Here is a 19,764-nt window from a genome sequence, read left to right on the forward strand (position 1 = left end):
TTGTTGTTTAGAAATTATCGAGAAACAATCAAATTCTACGGAATTACAGCGCCAAGCAAATAATCGCACGATAAATTAATCCAGTCAAACTTACACTAAACTTCAAACAATAATTTTCCTATATTAGCTGATAACTATTTTATTAATTTAACTCAGACTATATCTGCAGTCGTATAAAATCAGTTCATTTCACTACACTAACTTCAATTATAATAGAAAATTTTTGTTTGAAGTGACACGATTTAAATCTAAATAATATCACTTACAATAAAGGAGATAGTTTTTTCAGTAACTAACACTAGTCTAAACCTAAGTACAATATGTTTGAAATGTTAATCTATCGGTATTTTATACTAATCGTCAATTATGCTTTATTGGAATAACATTGCTTTCGTGGCATAATGTACATGCTATGTGCATAAATGTCGTGTATACGGTAAACCAAGATTGTCATATGTTGAAGACGACTAATTGAATATAATATTTGATTACATGTTTGAAGCAGTTACTTGATCGAAGATTATATCTGTTGAGAGCGAGCTTATCATTGATATACAAGTTAAAACTTTGGTAATTTAAAAAAAAGAACGAACATGGTAAATCCTAATAGTCACGAGATAATTGTGCCTTATACTTATACTAATTTATTAATATCGATTTTTTATTAAAGCATCCCTCGAGGACATCTCATGGGACCGTAAGTTTATATATTCTTTGTTAGTGAAACTTTTATGATATCTGAGTAATGGTGCGTAATGCGTATACTATATATAACTGCTTGTGTACAACATATGACGGTTCGTGAATGCTAACTACATATATACCATAGATCGTAAGCAAGACTGCAACGTGAGTAAAAACTACATCACGATATTAAACTAGACAATAAGAGGCTACCCGAACCGCTCGATCCGAACACATTAGTCTAAACCTATATTAAAATTATTGAACACATATTGACTGAACACAGTGTATTAAATCTAATACGAACGACTCACACGCCGATAGGTTTCAAAAATAGACTATATACGTTAATTTTGAAGAAACAATTTCGCTAAAAATATTTGGACTAACAAAAATTTTGACAGTATACAAACACGTTATTCGCTAATTGAAAATCAATCATTTTGTAGAAGAATATCTATAAATTAGCTAATTTAAACAACGAGTGCGTCAACGTGACTTATATTACTTAAAATTTACATAAGTAGAAGTTACTATGGTATAAGATCTTACAATTAGCTAGTGATTACTTTATTTATCGACTATAGCACTATATATCCAGGAATACCATAAGCAGTTCACATTATTATCTTTATGGGAAAATAAGTCAATTTATTTAAAAGCTGTCGAGTTCGTCTACAAATCAATAACAAAAGAAAACTAACTAAATGCACAACTAAATAAAATCACGCAAACAAATTTGATGCGACAAAAAATATTTTGATTTCATTATATTGCCAATAAAGTCATCATAAAAAATAATAATATAATAATACCTATGTTTTGGTAATAAAGAATTGCATTAACATAACGCGTCGATCCGTAACACCTGCCCGCCCGCTTCGGAACCACGTCTTTCAGACAGTCTTCTAAAGTCAGTCTCCAAGTTTTATTGCAATAATTTCTTAGTTCAGTTATCTTATTACATTCCCACTTATCAACCTCATACAAAATAAAAAAATAATCTAAACGGAGCAAAGATCTACAAACGCAATTAATCCATCTAAAATCATGGGGTAGATTCGCCGCCATTATTAAAATATAATATACAGTACCTAAATTAATATGCAAAATAACTTAATATAAAATACGTATTAACGTGTGCATTAATTATTTAACCAAGTTAAAAAAAAGCAAAAGTAACATTTTGGAAAAAAAAATACTTTTCAAGTTAATTTTAAATTATCTCACATAAAAACATCTTTTAAATCACAATGTGATCTTTTATCTATAATAGAAGCTTTATATTCTTTGATTATGCAATGCATAAATTTTATGTCAGTCAAAATTAGGATAACTGTGGATATCTTTATGTATAAAAAATTTAAAATATAAAACCTATAATCATAAAATACTTTGACGAGAACCGGTCGAAACTGTCGCGTGATTAAAAATTGCAAACAAAGTTTGGTCTCTAAAGACTAGTCCCATGCAGAACTGAAATCAAAAATATATGGTAACGAAAGTTTTTTAAGAATTTAAGGTAAAATTATTTGCTCGTAACATATTATTATGAAAAAACAAAAATTCTCCCCACAAGCTAAGCTCGTTTCTGATTTCCCAAACATTAATAATAAAATTGGCACATTATGAAAGTAATCACAAATTAAACAAAACAAAAATAAAGTTAATAGACCTGAGGTCTATATCGTTAGTTCCACTCAGGTTTTCCCAATAATTAATATACTTTGATGTATTGCTTGCCGTGGGATGTAATATCGCGGGCGGTGTCAGGCAAGGTCTCGAACAATACAACAAGAAACCCCTCTGGAGTGAGAGCTACGTCGCTTGGACGATCTTTATCGTCTAGCCCAGGGCTTTTTAAATCCACAGCCCATAAAATACGCAACTCTGATGTAAAAACAAGTACACGATGATTCTTCGAATCGGCTACAATGATGCGACCATCATCATCTGTTACGATTCCAGATGGGCGATTCAGTTCACCGATACCCGAACCTTCTCTACCTACACAATGAAGAACTTTCGATAATGTTGGGTCTACCATTAACAAACGATGATTTTCAAAATCAGATACTATGATATTTCCTGATGTTGTGAAACACACACCTCTCGGAGTAGTTGGACCTTTCAACATTTTGGCAGGATTAGCTCCTTCGAAAACAAATTTGGTTATATATGTACCATCACTGGTAAATAGTTGAATGCGATGATTACGGGTATCGGTCACTACAATATTACCTAATGTATTAACAGCGACATCCCATGGGTATTGGAATTGACCACATTCTTTGCCGAAGGAACCAAACTTTAGGATAAAGTTACCTGAAGACGTAAATATCTGAACTCTGTGATTATCTTTATCGATGACTATTATACGCCCATATGTGTCTGTCGTTATACCAGCCGGAAGGTCGAATTCGCCAGGGCCAGTTCCTTTAGATCCAAACATTGTTCTAAACTCGCCACGACTATTGAATATCTGTATGCGGTTATTTCTTCTATCTGCAACTATTATATTTCCTTCTCTATCTACACATAAGCCCCAGGGCCTGGATACTTGACCTTCATCTTGACCTTCTCTCCCAAAAGAAAACATTGGAACTCCAGATACTGGACTTCGAGTGGGCTTCACAGAAACCGACATCCAGTATCCAGGTATAGCTTGTCCAATGCCGCGTGCTGAGTTAGAGTCCATAGCTATACTAGTAGAGATACTGTGATCATAATAATTAGTTGATCTTGTATGACTATTGGTGTAATCGGGTAACGATCGTAGGCTATTAGTAGCTGGCATCTGATAAGATAAAGGAGTAAACGTTTGAGCTGATTGTAATGAATGGAGTAGCGACTGTCGCGACTGCAGTGAAGAGGACGAGCTTAAAGAATGCAATGAATTTGCAGGAGCAGATTGAACATCACATTGCCTTTTTATTTGGTCTACTAAATCATAATTTGGTGGTATAAACATAATGCGCTCTTCCGTGACATACATATTTTTAAACATACAAGAAAAGTAATCAACTTGTGCTCTTCCTTTTTCTTTGGCCATAAACAAATCAATACCCTCAGAATCCATGCTGCGCACTAGAGTTTCATTGGTGTGTGCTAAACCAGCGAGAATACCGCGAAGTGTATTCATGTGGTCTGTTAACTCATTCATCTTAGCTTGACGCATTTTTTCTACCTTATCTAACAAATACTTTTCGCGGTCTTCAATTGCCTGCGCGAAGCAACGCATAGCTTTGCGAATTTTCATATTAGCTTCTGCAGTTTCTTTTTCATAGGCTTTCGACATTGCTACTGCACGATCTATGGCAGTTTTGATAGCCTTCGTTCCAGTTTTTGTATCTTCTATCGCTCTAAAAACTCCAATTCTACACACATCAAGTGCACCTTTTATAGGTGAATAGCAATGATCTTTATGTACCCATAAAGTACACTCTTGGCATATAAAAATGATACAGGCCTCGCAATAATATCTAACAGGATCTCCGTGGAGCTCACAATACATTACTTCTTTATCATTCGTGACCGAGTTCGGTCGAGCACCAATGGGTGATATTTGGTGAATGGGTAGCAGAGTGTGCTCCCTTAGTTGGCAGTCAGAAGTTACTTTGTGACAGCATTCATGGCAGAAAAGGTCGTTACATTCAAGGCATCGTGTGGTTGGAGTGCGTTCTTCGCAGCGGAAACATGTTATCGAGACTGATGATGACGTGCCGGGAGACCCGCTAGAATTATCTTCTTTAGAATGATTTTGGTGGTTATTATTGGAAACGGTATTGTACTCACGCATGTTAGGTGCAGTAGCGTTCTGTAACGAACTACACGATGGAAGAGCCCAGATATCGTAGGGTATGGTAGACGTCGCGGTAGTGGATGCGGTCGGCTGGAGGTTTGGTGGCTTGTTGATGGTATCAAAGAGGTTGCAGAGGAGATGCGACATCGCCATGGGGTCCTCTTGGTCGGCGGGGTTTGCACCGGTCGCAGAACTAGAGGTAGCCGGCAAACTCGCGGCGAGCGACTGCGTCATATTTGCGAACGACGTCATTTTGACGCGCACATCAAGTCATTAGATCTGAAAAAATTGAGAAATATTGTTTGAAAACACTTTGCAAACAAATTGATTTCATAATAAATATAAAGTGTGTGCACTTGCAATTGTTTCAAACATTCAATAAATTAACACTTGACAATTGATAATAACACGATATTTCATTATTCGTATATATCACATTTATTTCACTGACAATATTTACAAAATAGACTTTGATCATTTATTCGATAGAGTGAAATAACAGTAGGTATAATAACATAATTTTATCAAAACAACCTTATAACTGATAAAAAAATAAACTTCGAAAAGAATGTCAATTAAACAGTACTTAATTTAATTTAGCATTTTCTTGTAGAAAGAATCGTGTAACAGACTTATTATTGTTCCTCGTTAGTCGTAATATTAGTGCGTCTACATCGCTAGTAAATCTATTTGTAGTATCACTACAGCAGCTCACGAGTGCGGACACGAAAACATTATTAAACATGATAGACGCCTTAGAAAAACATTGAACTGCATATTTTAATTATGAAACAGGGAAGTCAAAACTAATATTATTTTTTTATAAACATTTCAACTTACATTTAAAACAACAACATAGCACCACAGAACTTATCACAACTTATATTATTTTATATTAAAAAAAAAACACATTTAAAATATAAACAGCTGAAGAAATATATTGAGTGTAACACGGATGCACCGATCTGGTGTAATGTTGCACTAGTAATAGGGGATGCTTCAAATGGTGCAGTTTGCGAAAAAAATCTATCCCAAAAACTTTTGTGCTCTCCCTACTACTAACCCTCGTGTTAGTAGGTAAGGAACGTAGAGCGGGACAGAGCGATTAACTTATTGTGCGTGCGAGAAAGTTCCACGATACGGCACATTCCAAAATTTTCCATAATTTAGATAAAAGAGGTTCGCTATGATTAGGGTTGGTGCACGTTTATTGTATTATTTATACATCGTTTGATGTATTGTGTATACTTGCCGTTTAGGATCGTACCCAAACTAAACTATTACTTATAATTTTAGACTAATATCTAATTAAATTAGTTGGAATTAGTCATAGTTCAAAAAATATTTCTATGCTCTTTGCAATACGTTGATATGTGTAAGGATATTCTTAACTATATACGAGGTGAACAGTTTTGTTTATCACAAAAGTGATGTCAGAAATGACTTTGCATTACAAATGAATGTCAACCCTAACGTGTTAAAATCGGTATTGAGTGGCATTATTGTGTGTGCGTAAGTGTGGGAAAGAGACAGAGGAATTTCTTTATTGAGATGCTGTATTTCGGGCGCAGAGACGCGGTGGGAGCACATGGCGCTCATGACCTTGGGAGGCGAGCGTGTTTGAGGCAGGTCCGGGACCCTCCGCCATCTTGCCGCGCCCCCGCCTTGTGCCGATCGCGTAGGGTGACGAAAATCGATGCTTTCCCTAGCTGCCCTTATATTCCGAAGGGCGAAACCACGGATTCATATCCCTTCTACATTACAACGATATCTGAATATTGTATTCCTCGCGCAAATCGTATTTAAAACAAAGATGGGAATTTACTAGGATACTCTGTGCCATTCTTATCATAAGTATTAAATACGAAAATATAAATGTAACGACAAAAAAAAAACATTGAAAACTATGCACCTATTTCACTGAGACTATTTCACAATTGTTGTTATTACCTGTTGTAATGTAGAAGGCATTGAAATAGTAAATAGGTACTATATTCTAACAGGTAGCGCGCATTGTATCGATTCGCCGAAGGAATCCTAAACCCGTTTTTTTTTTCTAAGGGCGAAAATATGTGTAGCCAGCTTGCAATTGTTGTTGTTGACTCGGGGGGCAAAAAGTATGTATATATCTAATGATTTTAATCTAGAAAAATTATATTAAACTAAGGAGTTATTTCATCTTAACAATATATTGATAATTAAAATGTATGAATTATCAATATATAATTTTGATTAAATTATAATACCTATATATTAAACTACCTATTTTTTGTTAATTCGATCATAAATATATTATAGAAGAATAATTGTTAAAGAACGTGCAGATTTTTACGGATTCGTTTTGTATTGTTCTCTAAAAGTTTGGTAAGTATTCAAATTATTTTGAAGAAAAACCTTTGTTTTATGACAAGTTTAGATTCGTCGATAAAAAGAAACCATTACGAACGTACATCCTGTGAGGTTGAATGAATATTTTGTTGGCATGTCTATAAGGTTCAATTCACTCTAATCATTTACGCTAGTTGTGTTTATGACGCACCTAGAAAGCGGTGGCTGTAAAAAGAATAAAAGAAGATTTTGTTACTATTTGAATGCCATTGTTTCACAACAATTTTGAACATAAGCCGTCACCGTAATAGAATGTAAAGAACATATTAAACAATGTTCAAACAATATTACTTTTATTGTAACTGCACATTTGCAGGTAAAATTATTATGAACTTCTTGGATTAGTAACAAAAAAAAACTTTACGAAGTTAAAATAGTTATCATATTATAAATATAGTATGTCCGTCATTCAGAGTTTGTATTGGGTTATATTTATATATTGAACTTGTTATAAATAAGAATGGCCACATTGTCTGTCGGGTTGGTTGTAGTAAGTAGTAACCTGACACCAGCGGGCACAATACCGGTGGAACCGGCTGGAAAAGAAAATTACTTACGAGCTTCTTTTATATATTATTAATACGATATGGAAATAGCATTGCTTCATAGCGTTAAGGAAACTTTAATTAATTCAACTCCTCTTTTTAATTAAATGTACTCTGTATATATTTGATCTTGATACAAAGCGAAGTTAGTGATTTTTGTCATCTATAAACTACTTAACTGTTTTGAGTGACACAGCCCTATTTCGACATCGATGTTTTGCTGAAGTTATTTAATGCAAATTTGTTTTGTACGACAGCGTTGTCTATTTGAACTAGCAGTATAATTTTTGTGAAAGAGAAATTTTGGACGTTATTACCTACTATTGATATATATATTTATACTACATTGAAATCTAGGAATTGTATAAAATTCCTAGGAAATGTATCTAATTCTTAAAATTACACGGAAATGTGTAAAACAAATTATATTAGACACTTTTCCTAGGAATCTACCTACATTACCTACATAAATAGCAATCGGAAATGTAAATCGTTTGAGATATCATTGGGTACGCGGGGATAGCGGGGCGAGGGCAGGGTATTGTTAACGAAAGTTTGACTATAAGAATAATATGTCGGTTTTGTGATCAATACCTTTTAAAAGTTACTAGATAGTTGATTTTCGAAGCTTTCATTAGTAAAATAATATGAAGATTTTATTATATTTTACGATATGATTGTTACCTGAACGTTGTTGTCTCAACGAGTGCTTTAATAAAAATTGTTATTCTCATTTAAACAACGTGTTTTATTACAGAAAGCATTAATTTTATTTATTTCCTAATACGATATTGGAATTGTCTACAATTCCTAGGAATTGTACACATTTCCTAGGACATTTATGTATTAAATATTTTTTAAAACAATATTTTATACATTTCCTAACTAGCTTCGGAATTGTATAAATTTTCTAGGATTTGTATACAATTCCTAGATTTCATACATCTCCGGTAACATATGTATATCTAAAAAATAACTAGGTTTCGTTAGGAAATTGTATAAATATGGAATCCTAAAAAGAGTTGAATAATTCTTATGTCAATATAGATACAAAAAAAAAAAAAAACAATCAGTCAAAAGCAATCAACAGATACATATAAATATTTCATTTATCTACGTGAACTCGATGTGTACGGCTAAGTAATCCATGTACCCCAAGCTTTAAAGATCGCATGCGCCAACTACTAAGCCAGTGAGCCCCTTGAATATTACGGTCCAAATAAATACTACATCTAGCGATCAAACGACTAGTTCGACGTGTTCGTTGTCGTATTTATAAAATGATATAAATATTTTATTTTTAGTTTTGTGTTTGCTATTGAAGTAGCTTATCTGTTCGCCGATCGCATTTGAAACTTTTTAGTCTCGTAATGTTATAAATTGTTTCAAATGTATTTTTAAATATTTATATTAATTACTTTCCTTAAAATATTTTTAAAATACTCTCAACTATTGTAATTACTTGAACAGAGGCTTACTTGAAGCTTCTAGAGTAACATCTCGTATGTTCCTTACAGGTACATATTGTTCTTGGGCGATAAATACTTTATTTTTATATTTAAAGAGTTGCTATAAATAAGTGTCAAAAATGTATGTTATGTTAAAGATGGCAATTGACTAATACTATTATTATTTCAGTTTGTACAAAGAGATAATCAGAATGCCAAGACTCAGATAAAATAATAAAAAAATCAAAAGTCGAAACTATTTTTACGTGTTTAGTCAATTGATATTTAGTACAACAATAAGACAGCAAACTTATCCACAACCGTTTCAAAGCCAACACTTGTTCTGGAAAAAAGAAATGGTTAGCAACCCTATAATAAGTATAGACATTGTATACCATTGTGATGAATATTCAATTTTATATCAGACTAGCAAAACCATCAGCAGATATTGTTTGTCAATGGTTTTGACAATGGTTACATACAATTTTTATTTACAATTGAAAGGTAATATATTCAAATCAGTTATCTAAAGAGTTTAACAGTACCTATAGAAGTAGGCACTGTTGACAGACATTAATGAGCCGTTTTTGTCTCATCTATCTGGAGGAAATCGAGGAAGAGAAGGATCGGCAGTTAAATAGCTGATAACAAACATATTAATCAGATTGTCTTAATTATAGGAAATTCTGTGAGATTATGGCTTATCATCCAAACATTGATAATTTTTTTTTAAATTGCAAATGCAATTCTATGTCTGCGGAAAATGTTAACATGAAACAATTGTTATAAATAGTAAATTATCCTAATTACATATTTTTCATAAACCATTGTTCCAACACATTATGAAGAATTTATATAAGATACTATAGTTTTATTTCTGCTCACATTTGTTTGAAAGTGAAATTAACTTCCTGATAAAATATTTTAATTACACTATCTATAAAACATGAAGAACCATAAATAACATTTAATTACTTATTTATGCATTTTAATTTATAATTTCACAAAAAAAAAATACTTTCGTAACTAGATACTATAAACTAGTTTAATTGTGACTGTACAAAAATCTTAACTAATCACCAAATTACCTAGTATTGAAAACAATAATCAATAATAAGATAGTAATAATAAAATACAATATTCAGAAGTTGAACTTAGCATACCTAAAGGGTTGTTGGCTTCACACAAATATTTATTTCTTGATATATACTCCATATGTTGCTCAATCCCATAGACAGAACTATTTTAATTCTTTGATAGTGTTTCAGATACCTTTAACATTTGTATATGGACTAGTTTTATCAATGAATTCATTGTTTGCAAATGTGTTTACTGAAGCAATATAAAGTAAAGAACAAAGGGTGTGTGTTATGTATACTATATAATAATACTTTAATTATTCTTGAGTTCATTGAAGTTTATTAATCTATTCAAATGTTTATTATTTATATTAATCAAGCAAAAAGTTTTCACTTTATAAAATAATATAGCATACATATATATTAGTTTTATAACTATTTATTTTTTAATTCTATACCTTTTATAAATTATTCAGGCTCTCTAAAAAGCAAATATTCAATTCAGAAATGTATTTTGTCTTAATATTGACTTCTCATTAATTGGTGAATTAACATATTTTTAAGCGAAGAAAAATATTTGAAGTTAATTCGAAATGGGAATAAATAATGCATTTGAAAGTCAAATATTATAATACCAACATGGGTATGCCATAGAACGTAATAAACAATATGATAATACTATGCCGATAAGGTATTTCAGTGTCTTCCTGTTTGTCTCCGAGATCTCTACATAATGGATGTTCAAGGGACGGTGAATCACAAATTATGATAACTAATTATATACGTCTTTGATACTCACCAATAATAATCCAAAAATTCTGAAGGAGAAATACAGAATCACAAGCAAACGTACATTTTACGCATCACAATATATAAGCAACATAAAGGTCCATTTAAAATCAAAAAGATACGACCAGCCACAATAATTATTTACGAAAATATGACCGACGATGCAGGTAGATTGCACTAAGTTAGCTATGCTAAATGTGCTCAAATTAAGAGTCCGTCTTTGACTTCAATGTTATTATTGCACTAGTTAAAAATACTGATATTCATCGCGATAAATTGATTATTATTTCGCAATAATCGTACATTTATTTATTATTATCATAAAACACCACGAAAACAACAGCGGTGAATGAACGATCAATTGATTTAAAAATAAACTCATTGTCTATAGAAATGTATCAACAATACAGATAATTAAATAACTACAAAATATTTCAAAAACATAGGCAGACCTTATTTAAAATGTATATGGATTTTTAAGTAATATTTCTCTTTGATATTTTATATATAAGACAAAATTTATATAGTTTATAGGTACGATTAAATTTACTATAAACTATATACTGTTACTAAAATTTTTCCCTTACCTCAATGTCATTGTCAAATTGAAAGATTAAAGTTTCAATTGTCAAAATTTCGCGCCAATACCAACCAAATTCCATTTCTATTTAATAACAGTCAAATATATAATACATAACAAGTGTTAATTTTGAATGCATATTTAACTGACTTAAAGAAGATGTCGACTCCTTCAAAGCGTCCATCTTCTCGTGCATCTTCTGATGCACCTACACCATCTCGACGAACCAGATCTTCTCAACAACTTGTTGTGCCCGAAACTCCTCAACGATCAACCGGTACACCTTCAAAAGGTTTGCAATGATTTACGTTTTCATAGTTTGAATAAAATGAGGTGATGTATGGTAAACAGATTTAATGAATTGTTCTTATTATATTAGATGGAACTCCTGGTACTCCTGGTACTCCTCGTCAAACTCCACGAACTCCTAATCAACAAGCTCCAGGTACCTCGCCAGCTCGAGCGCTGCCATCCAGCCCACTTGGTAAGGATTTATAATAGTTATTAATTCTACTATAATAGTACCTAAATATTTTAGGAATATATTTTAAATAATAAATTAGACTTTTATTTGATAAAACTAAACATTTTTTTTCGAATAATTTTTATTCTAGGAACTGACATAGATATGAGTTCCCCCCTCAACTATGGAACACCAAGTTCATTAAGCACTCCACGTTCCTTACTGCGAGGAGCAATGACTCCAGCGAGACAGAGAGCTGATCTGAGAGGTCATCAATCAGGACCAAATGTACCAGCCCCTACTCCTACAAGGAGGGTAAGTTATTCATTCTTTGAAAAGCATGTTATGAAACTGATTTCTTAATTTATAGATGTTATAACATCATTTATCTTCATATGTAATTATTATTTCTTATATGTTTATTTATTTTAGGTAGAAGCAGGTGAACCAGAAGTATCAAGTGAACCTCAATTAGTAGTGTGGGGTACCGACGTAGCGATTGCTGAATGTAGGGAGAAGTTCATTAAATTCATACAAAGATTTGTTGAACCAACTGCACTAACTAATGAGCCTTTATATGAACTGAAGTTAGAGGAAGTAAGTTTCTTAAGCTATATATTTATTTAATTATAATAATAAAAGCCCTTTAGTCAGAAAAAATTAAAGCAACAGGAATCTATAAGATGTCTCAAGTCTTATTGTACATTGTTTTCAATCATTTTGAGATCTTTTCTTATTTAGTTTGATTTAAGATATTGTCAAGACAAAAAATAAACATGGAATGTAAAACAAATATAATTATACTAGAATATTAACATAGCTTAGCTGTTGAATTGGTGAAGTTATAGTTTATTGAATATATATTTGTAACAAATCAATAAACTTTGTTTTTTTTTTTTAGATTTTCACATTAGAGGAACCATTTTTGGATGTTGACTGTGAACATGTAAAGATATTTGATTCAAAACTACATAGGCAACTTGTGTGCTATCCCCAGGAAGTAAGTTTATCTAACATTAAATATTAGTGTAGTATCATAGTTTGATAGCAGATCTGTTTCAGAGTAATAAACAGCTTTTATTGTTACAATAATGTACTTTAATGTAATTTACTGATGGTTGAAAATATAAACTTAATATTACCAGGTGATCCCGGCATTTGATGCTGCTGTAAATGAGCTGTTTTTTGAAAAATATCCTGCAGCCGTTTTGGAACATCAAATACAAGTACGACCCTTCAATGCCCCTCAGAGACATATGAGAGATCTAAATCCAGAAGGTAATCATAATATATTATTTATAAATAATTGCTTCAAATGTCTAAGGTCATGTCTGACCTCCATGGAGTCAGAAAGCCTGCACCCAACAGTGCACAATTAATAACTATTATAGTTTTCTAAGAGGCTGGTCTGTTTGCAGATATCGATCAGCTGGTGACAATATCAGGAATGGTGATCCGCACGTCGGGCATCGTGCCGGAGATGCGCGAGGCGTACTTCCGGTGCGCGGTGTGCGGCGCGGCGGCGGCGGGCGAGCTGGAGCGCGGCCGCGTGCCCGAGCCGGCGCACTGCGCGCACTGCACCACGCAGCACAGCTTCCAGCTCATACACAACCGCTCGCACTTCAGTGACAAGCAGCTCGTCAAGCTGCAGGAGGCCCCAGGTATAAAAACACATTTTATTCAAGGTAGTCCCTGAGAAGTGAGATTAACAAAAGTTTCGAATTTGATTATTGGAATAGTCTACACTCTTCCAATAATCAAATTGACGACGACCTCCGTGGTCGAGTAGTGTGTACATCGGTTTTCATGAGTCGATGTAGTCCAATATTTATATTAATAAATTAGTGGGAACTTTATTGGTTAATGTTCCAAATATACAATTAACTATAAAGGTTTAATATGTTTGTTTCCCATTAAAAAAAATAATCAGTTACTAATTATTAAAAAATAATGTATTCAAAATACAGTCTACATGTATGTATGTAGGCATGGGAGTGGAATACTTCCTGCCTCTTAAACTACCCTAAACCTCATAACTTGTAGCCATAGTAGTCTACAACGAAAGCACTTCATATATAATACAAGTCTAGTATTGTCAGACTCGACCGGAACGTGTACCTACGTGTGTAACATGACCCTCGCGCAGACGACATGCCGGCGGGGCGCACGCCGGCCACGGTGAGCGTGCTGGCGCACGGCGCGCTGGTGGAGCAGGTGGGCGCGGGCGAGCGCGTGGCCGTGACGGGCGTGTTCCGCGCCGCGCCCGCCGCCGTCAACCCGCGCCGCGCCACGCTCAAGGCGCTGCACCGCACGCACCTCGACGCGCTGCACTACAAGAAGGCGCACAACGATCGCTTCCTGGAAACCGAGGAAGGGTGAGTTTGAATGTTTTAGTCTGAAATATAGAATCAAGTAGCGACCTTGATTACAAATTTGAAATAAATAATAATTTTACATTTTTTTCTTTTTATAGCAAAGAACATCAGTTTCCTCCAGAACGTGTAGAGTTGTTCAAGGCACTGGCGTCTCAGCCAGATTGTTACGAAAGACTCGCCCGTGCCATAGCACCTTCGATTTACGAAAACCTTGATATTAAGAAAGGTGTACTGCTGCAACTTCTCGGTGGTACTAAAAAAAACTTCAATGCAGCTGGAAGGACACATTTTAGGTTGGTTAATTAAAAATTTATTTCCTACTTCCGTATTTAGATTTTTTGATCTCCACATGATGCAAGATGTAGAATGGTAGTTGTGTACTGTGAATAAACGAAGTAAATAGTAAAAATTTAGGAAATTATCGTGCTATATAATTCGTGTTTTTTAAATATAATACCTTCCCCCGCAATCGATGATGATGTTGTTCAAACCTATATCGACTACGGCAGCCAATCTAAAGGGAAACCAGCTGACTGAACATACTGCACAAGTATATGTGAAAACACAGATGCATTCTCTATTCCAACAATTCTGGCTTGGTACACACACTCCCAACTTTCAGACTCCAAGTTAGTAGGATTTTTTCGACAGAAAGACCCTCATAATGAACGTTCAAAATTACGTAATGATTTCTATGAATCTTACATTCCTTTTAGGCAGTTCAGTAGAAATAATAGTTTATTTTGTATTCATCAGGTCGGAGATCAATATCCTCCTGTGCGGCGACCCGGGCACGAGCAAGTCGCAGCTGCTGCGCTGGGTGCACGCGCTGGTGCCGCGCGCGCAGTACACGTCCGGCCGCGGCTCGTCCGCCGTCGGCCTCACCGCCTACGTCACCAAGGACCCCGACACGCGCCAGTTGGTCCTCCAAACGTAAGCGATTATATGATAAATTAAGTTTGCTTCATACATTTGATCAGTTGTTGTAAAATGTTTGGCTATAAAGGACATTCCTTGCCACTATTAGCACATACTATATAGAGGTGCATGATTTTAAATAATATTAGAAGCCTATAAATGTCCTACTGCTGATCTAGAGTCTACTCTCATTTTGAGGTTTGCAGCTTCACGACAATACAATGCCAGTCACTGGATACACAAATGGAAAATTTATCTTTCAGATGCATTTTTTCACAATGTTTTTCGCTCCTGGGCATAAGATGAATTATAAACACAAACTAAGAACATAAATATCTGTTGGCTATTTAATTAGAAGAATTATTTAACAAGAAATCAATTAATTACTAATTACATATTATGAAAAAAACAATGTTTAAAATACTGACAATTGGGCCATCTGATGGTAAATGATCACCATCACTTTATTGGTACTGTAAGAAATATTGAACATCTCTGACATCACCAATGCACAACCATTTTGAAAACGAAGATATTATGTGTCTTGCACTTGTAGTTTCACTGTATATATAGCATTGTGGATGTATGTATAGATGTATAGCAGTTGGCCCCTACATAGCTAGACGGGCTTGCAACTACTCCTTACCAAAAAAATAATTATTATGTTTATTTATTGCAGGGGTGCGTTAGTTTTAGCTGATAATGGTATATGCTGTATTGATGAGTTTGACAAGATGAATGACTCCACTCGAAGTGTACTTCATGAAGTAAGTAATAAAATATTTATCTAGGTGTTCGTGAATAATACATTTTTAAACAACTTTTTTTTAAGATTTAAATACAATTAAAATCATTGAACAACAATTAAGTAATTTTATAATATAGGTTTTTATATGTGTTGAATATTAATGTACTGTTATCTCATTATCATGCTGATGTAATGATTGTAATTAATATTTGTGTGTATTCTCTCTTTGTAAGGTGATGGAGCAACAAACTCTATCAATAGCAAAGGCGGGTATAATATGTCAACTCAACGCGCGAACGTCGATACTGGCCGCCGCCAACCCCGCTGAGTCGCAATGGAATAAAAACAAAACTATTGTTGAAAATGTACAACTACCCCACACACTCATGTCCAGGTATTTGATAGGGCTATTTACATATTCATGTTAGCCAGTACCACTAATTATACATTTATTTCAAGTAATATAGAAAAAGTAGTAATGCTTAAAAATAAAAAATAAACAATCCAAATATTAGATAATTTTTCTTTCTGGCTTTGTGCAAGCCTGTCTGGATAAGTGCCACTCATCAGATATTCTACCGCCAAACAACAGTACTCAGTATTGTTGTGTTTCGGTTTGAAGAGTGAGTGAATCAGTGTAACTACAGGCACAAGGGACATAACATCTTAGTTTTCAAGGTTGGTGGTGCATTGGCGATGTAAGGAATGGTTAATATTTCTTACAGCGCTATTGTTTGTAGGCGGTGGTGACCACTTACCATACTTAGAGGTGGCCCATATGCTCAGCCGCCAACCTATGCCAATGCTAACCTACGAAATAAAAAAAAAACTTAATACGTAAAACTCGAACGAGGTTATTGCGTGGCGTGATTATTGCGTAGGGTGGTAGGGTTGTAATTGGTAGCGAATAAAAATCCCCTCAAACTTTGCCTGCGTGATAGAGGAGGCGGGAGAGGGGAATATAAAATGTAACAATTATGAACGTAACTAGTATTTATTTGAGTAATTATTACGTGTATGAGATTTTTAATGATAGTCCCAAATACATTTATTATAAAAATCGTCATGTAGTTACTTTTCTTATAATTATTATATATTTACATTCCAGATTCGACTTAATATTCTTAGTGTTAGACCCACAAGATGAAATTTTTGACAGAAGACTCGCATCTCATCTTGTGTCGTTGTACTACAAAGATCCAACTGAAACTCAGGAAGATGATGATGCTGTTGTAAGTTGTATCATAATTATTTATTGAAAAAAGCCTGACTAATATAAATATCATCTTAAATACGGTATCATGCCATGGTTTGGTAATGACTAAATATTTAAAATGTATGTGCTAAACTAATCTTTTTTTTTAAATTGTCGTCCTGTAAATGTCATACTATCCTAAAGCTAAACAACCAAAGGGTATTTAAAAAATCAAAAATTAAGCTTTATTCAGCATTTGAATGGTGACTGGACCAATGTAATTTTAGTCACATAAGATATAAATTCTTAGCTTCCATGGTTCATAGAAAAATCCCAAGTAAAATATGTTTGTAATTTTTTTCAACTGTTACCAGACAGTGGTGGTACATATGAGTGAGATGGCAAACCGTTATCAATCAGTTTATATACCCTTTCAATGTTGGTGAGCAAAGGAATTGTATACGCTATGATGATAAATCCTGTATTGTTTTTATTCCAGAACATGAGTCTAATGCGCGACTACATCGCTTTCGCCAAGGAGCACGTGCAGCCCACACTCAGCGAGCCCGCGCAGCAGAGACTCATCGACGCGTACGTGGACATGAGGTAGACTACTCAAGCGTCATTCATTCGCGTGAAAAACTGAATATCACTGACTATTTCGATAATATTAAAGAGCTATTACGTTGCAGACGAGTTGGCAGCGGGCGAGGGCAGATATCTGCATATCCGAGACAGCTGGAATCTCTCATACGGTTAGCGGAGGCGCACGCGAGAGTGCGACTGTGTCCTGTAGTTGAAATTATAGATGTGGATGAAGCGGCTAGGTAAGATATGTTAAAAAGGCTATTTCATTCAGGTCATGAATAATTGATGGTTAATGCCTGCATATCAATATTTTTCAATAATTATCTTCAATTTGTATAGTCGCCGTATTTATATTACAATAAATAAAGGATCTAGTGATAAGAGTGTGGTGCCACAAACTTGTTTAATTCGTAATCGGTGGTGAAGACCTCTAAATGTGATATTCCCTGCCGCTGAATTTAAACTTCAGAAGTCGCGTCAGAATTCCAAGTTTTATCCGCACCACCAAGATGTCCGAAATGTCAAAACAACATCCACAACTATCTTTCGCCGGCGCTATTTCGAACCGATACGACTTGGAAACCTTCAAGTAAAGAGCCCACACGTTTCTGAAACACTGGCAAAGAACCTGCCGCAATTCACAACGCCGGGGGACTTCCCCGGCGTTGCGAATATCCATGGGCGGTAGTCACTTTCCATCGGGGCGGCCTCCCGCTCGTTTGCCACCTATAAAGTAATGTGCCGCAGACTGCACCGCGAAGCGCTGAAGCAGTCGGCCACGGACCCGGCGTCGGGGCGCATCGACGTGGGCATCCTCACGACGGGGCTGGGCGCGGCGGCGCGGCGGCGGCGCGCGGAGCTGGGCGCGGCGCTGCGCGCGCTGCTGGAGCCCGTGCGCCGCCCCGCCACGCTCACGCACGCGCGCCTGCTGCAGGACGTCAACACCAACTCGCAGATCGTGAGTCCGCGCTTGTCGATTCTAATTTATTTTTTATAATAGAGATGCTCGTGGGTTGTCTTATAGTTGATCATCGAAATCGCTTGCAGTTAAATGTTAGTAGAAGAAATTTAATATCGATCTGATCCTCAGTCCTACTATCAAACTAACAGTTTATCCCAATCGAATCAAAATATACATGTTGCCGTTCACTCGTTTTCCTATTCTACAAACGCAACGATTCGGTTGAGATTCGGTCAAAGTTGGAATATGATTGGGATCATATCGTACCATTATAAATAAGTAGAATTGCTCCACTGATATTAACTGATCGATTCATCAACATAGTTCTACTAAATAATCTTGATGGTAATTAAAAATAAATCAAATTTATTGATTAAAATGTACTTTATTGTATATAAAAGGTATTTAAATTATTATTTATGTTTACAGACGGTAACACGGGAACAATTAGATGAAGCACTCCGCGATTTGCAGGACGAAGGAAAAGTCGTAGTCGTCAGTCACACACATGTACGAATATGTTAATATGAAAACCACAAAAAAAAAAATCTGTAAGAACGAACTCAAAACTTGAGGTATAACTCGAAAGTGTAAGATATGCGACCAAGCATATAACACTTGTAACAGGATACACACATTAACTGGATTAAAGATTTATACTTAGGGGGGAGAAATCACCACTAATTTGGCCCAAATAACAAAAAAAATTTAGAATTCGTGGTTTGATGCCGTTATGGCGTTTTTAGAAGTGATTTTTAATTATATACAATATAGAGAAAAAAAAAGGGAAATTAAGTAAAGTTAAATTCATTGTTTGATTATAAATAATCCCTCATTGTAGTAGAAAATATATCTATTTGGAAGTTAGGGAACGGTAAAAGGACCCCGACTGGGTTTATCCTGCCCTGACTACCAGTGCCTATGGGCGACGATGACCACATATAATCAGGTTTCACAATTACTCCAGAAATCAGTGCACAATTTTACTTACGGGTATCGATTCGATTCTTACAGAATTAGCCTTGTTGAACAAGATTACGGAAGTTATGTCCGCCTTCTTTTATTGTTCATGGTGTTTCATAGTTCTTAAGTTACTTTAAGTCAATATTGTTTTTTTATTTTGTTTACATTAAATGTGTTAAGAATGTGTTTTCGATTTGTAATAATATGTTAAAGTAAATAAATCGAAAATTTAAAGCAT

General features: G+C 34.7%; 2 protein-coding genes across 2 annotated transcripts; one reads left to right on the forward strand and one right to left on the reverse strand.

Moving 5' to 3' along the window:
• Positions 1 to 13: 13 nt before the first annotated feature.
• Positions 14 to 11,092, reverse strand: Wech (wech). The gene is made up of 2 exons (XM_026636007.2): positions 10,746 to 11,092; positions 14 to 4,765 (listed from the first exon to the last, which is right to left on the reverse strand). The coding sequence occupies exon 2, from the start codon at positions 4,736 to 4,738 to the stop codon at positions 2,402 to 2,404; it is 2,337 nt and encodes a 778-aa protein (XP_026491792.2). The 5' UTR covers positions 4,739 to 4,765; positions 10,746 to 11,092; the 3' UTR covers positions 14 to 2,401.
• Positions 11,093 to 11,346: 254 nt separating this feature from the next.
• Positions 11,347 to 19,175, forward strand: LOC113397561 (DNA replication licensing factor MCM4). Its single transcript, XM_026635974.2, has 17 exons — positions 11,347 to 11,607; positions 11,695 to 11,799; positions 11,930 to 12,093; positions 12,211 to 12,375; positions 12,680 to 12,778; positions 12,924 to 13,056; positions 13,197 to 13,439; positions 13,925 to 14,153; positions 14,252 to 14,446; positions 14,910 to 15,086; positions 15,751 to 15,838; positions 16,053 to 16,213; positions 16,928 to 17,051; positions 17,514 to 17,620; positions 17,707 to 17,841; positions 18,350 to 18,560; positions 18,993 to 19,175. The coding sequence occupies exons 1-17, from the start codon at positions 11,475 to 11,477 to the stop codon at positions 19,086 to 19,088; spliced, it is 2,565 nt and encodes an 854-aa protein (XP_026491759.1). The 5' UTR covers positions 11,347 to 11,474; the 3' UTR covers positions 19,089 to 19,175.
• The last annotated feature ends 589 nt before the right edge of the window (positions 19,176 to 19,764 follow it).

Source organism: Vanessa tameamea, chromosome 18, assembly GCF_037043105.1.
Source record: "Vanessa tameamea isolate UH-Manoa-2023 chromosome 18, ilVanTame1 primary haplotype, whole genome shotgun sequence".
NCBI lineage: Eukaryota > Metazoa > Arthropoda > Insecta > Lepidoptera > Nymphalidae > Vanessa > Vanessa tameamea.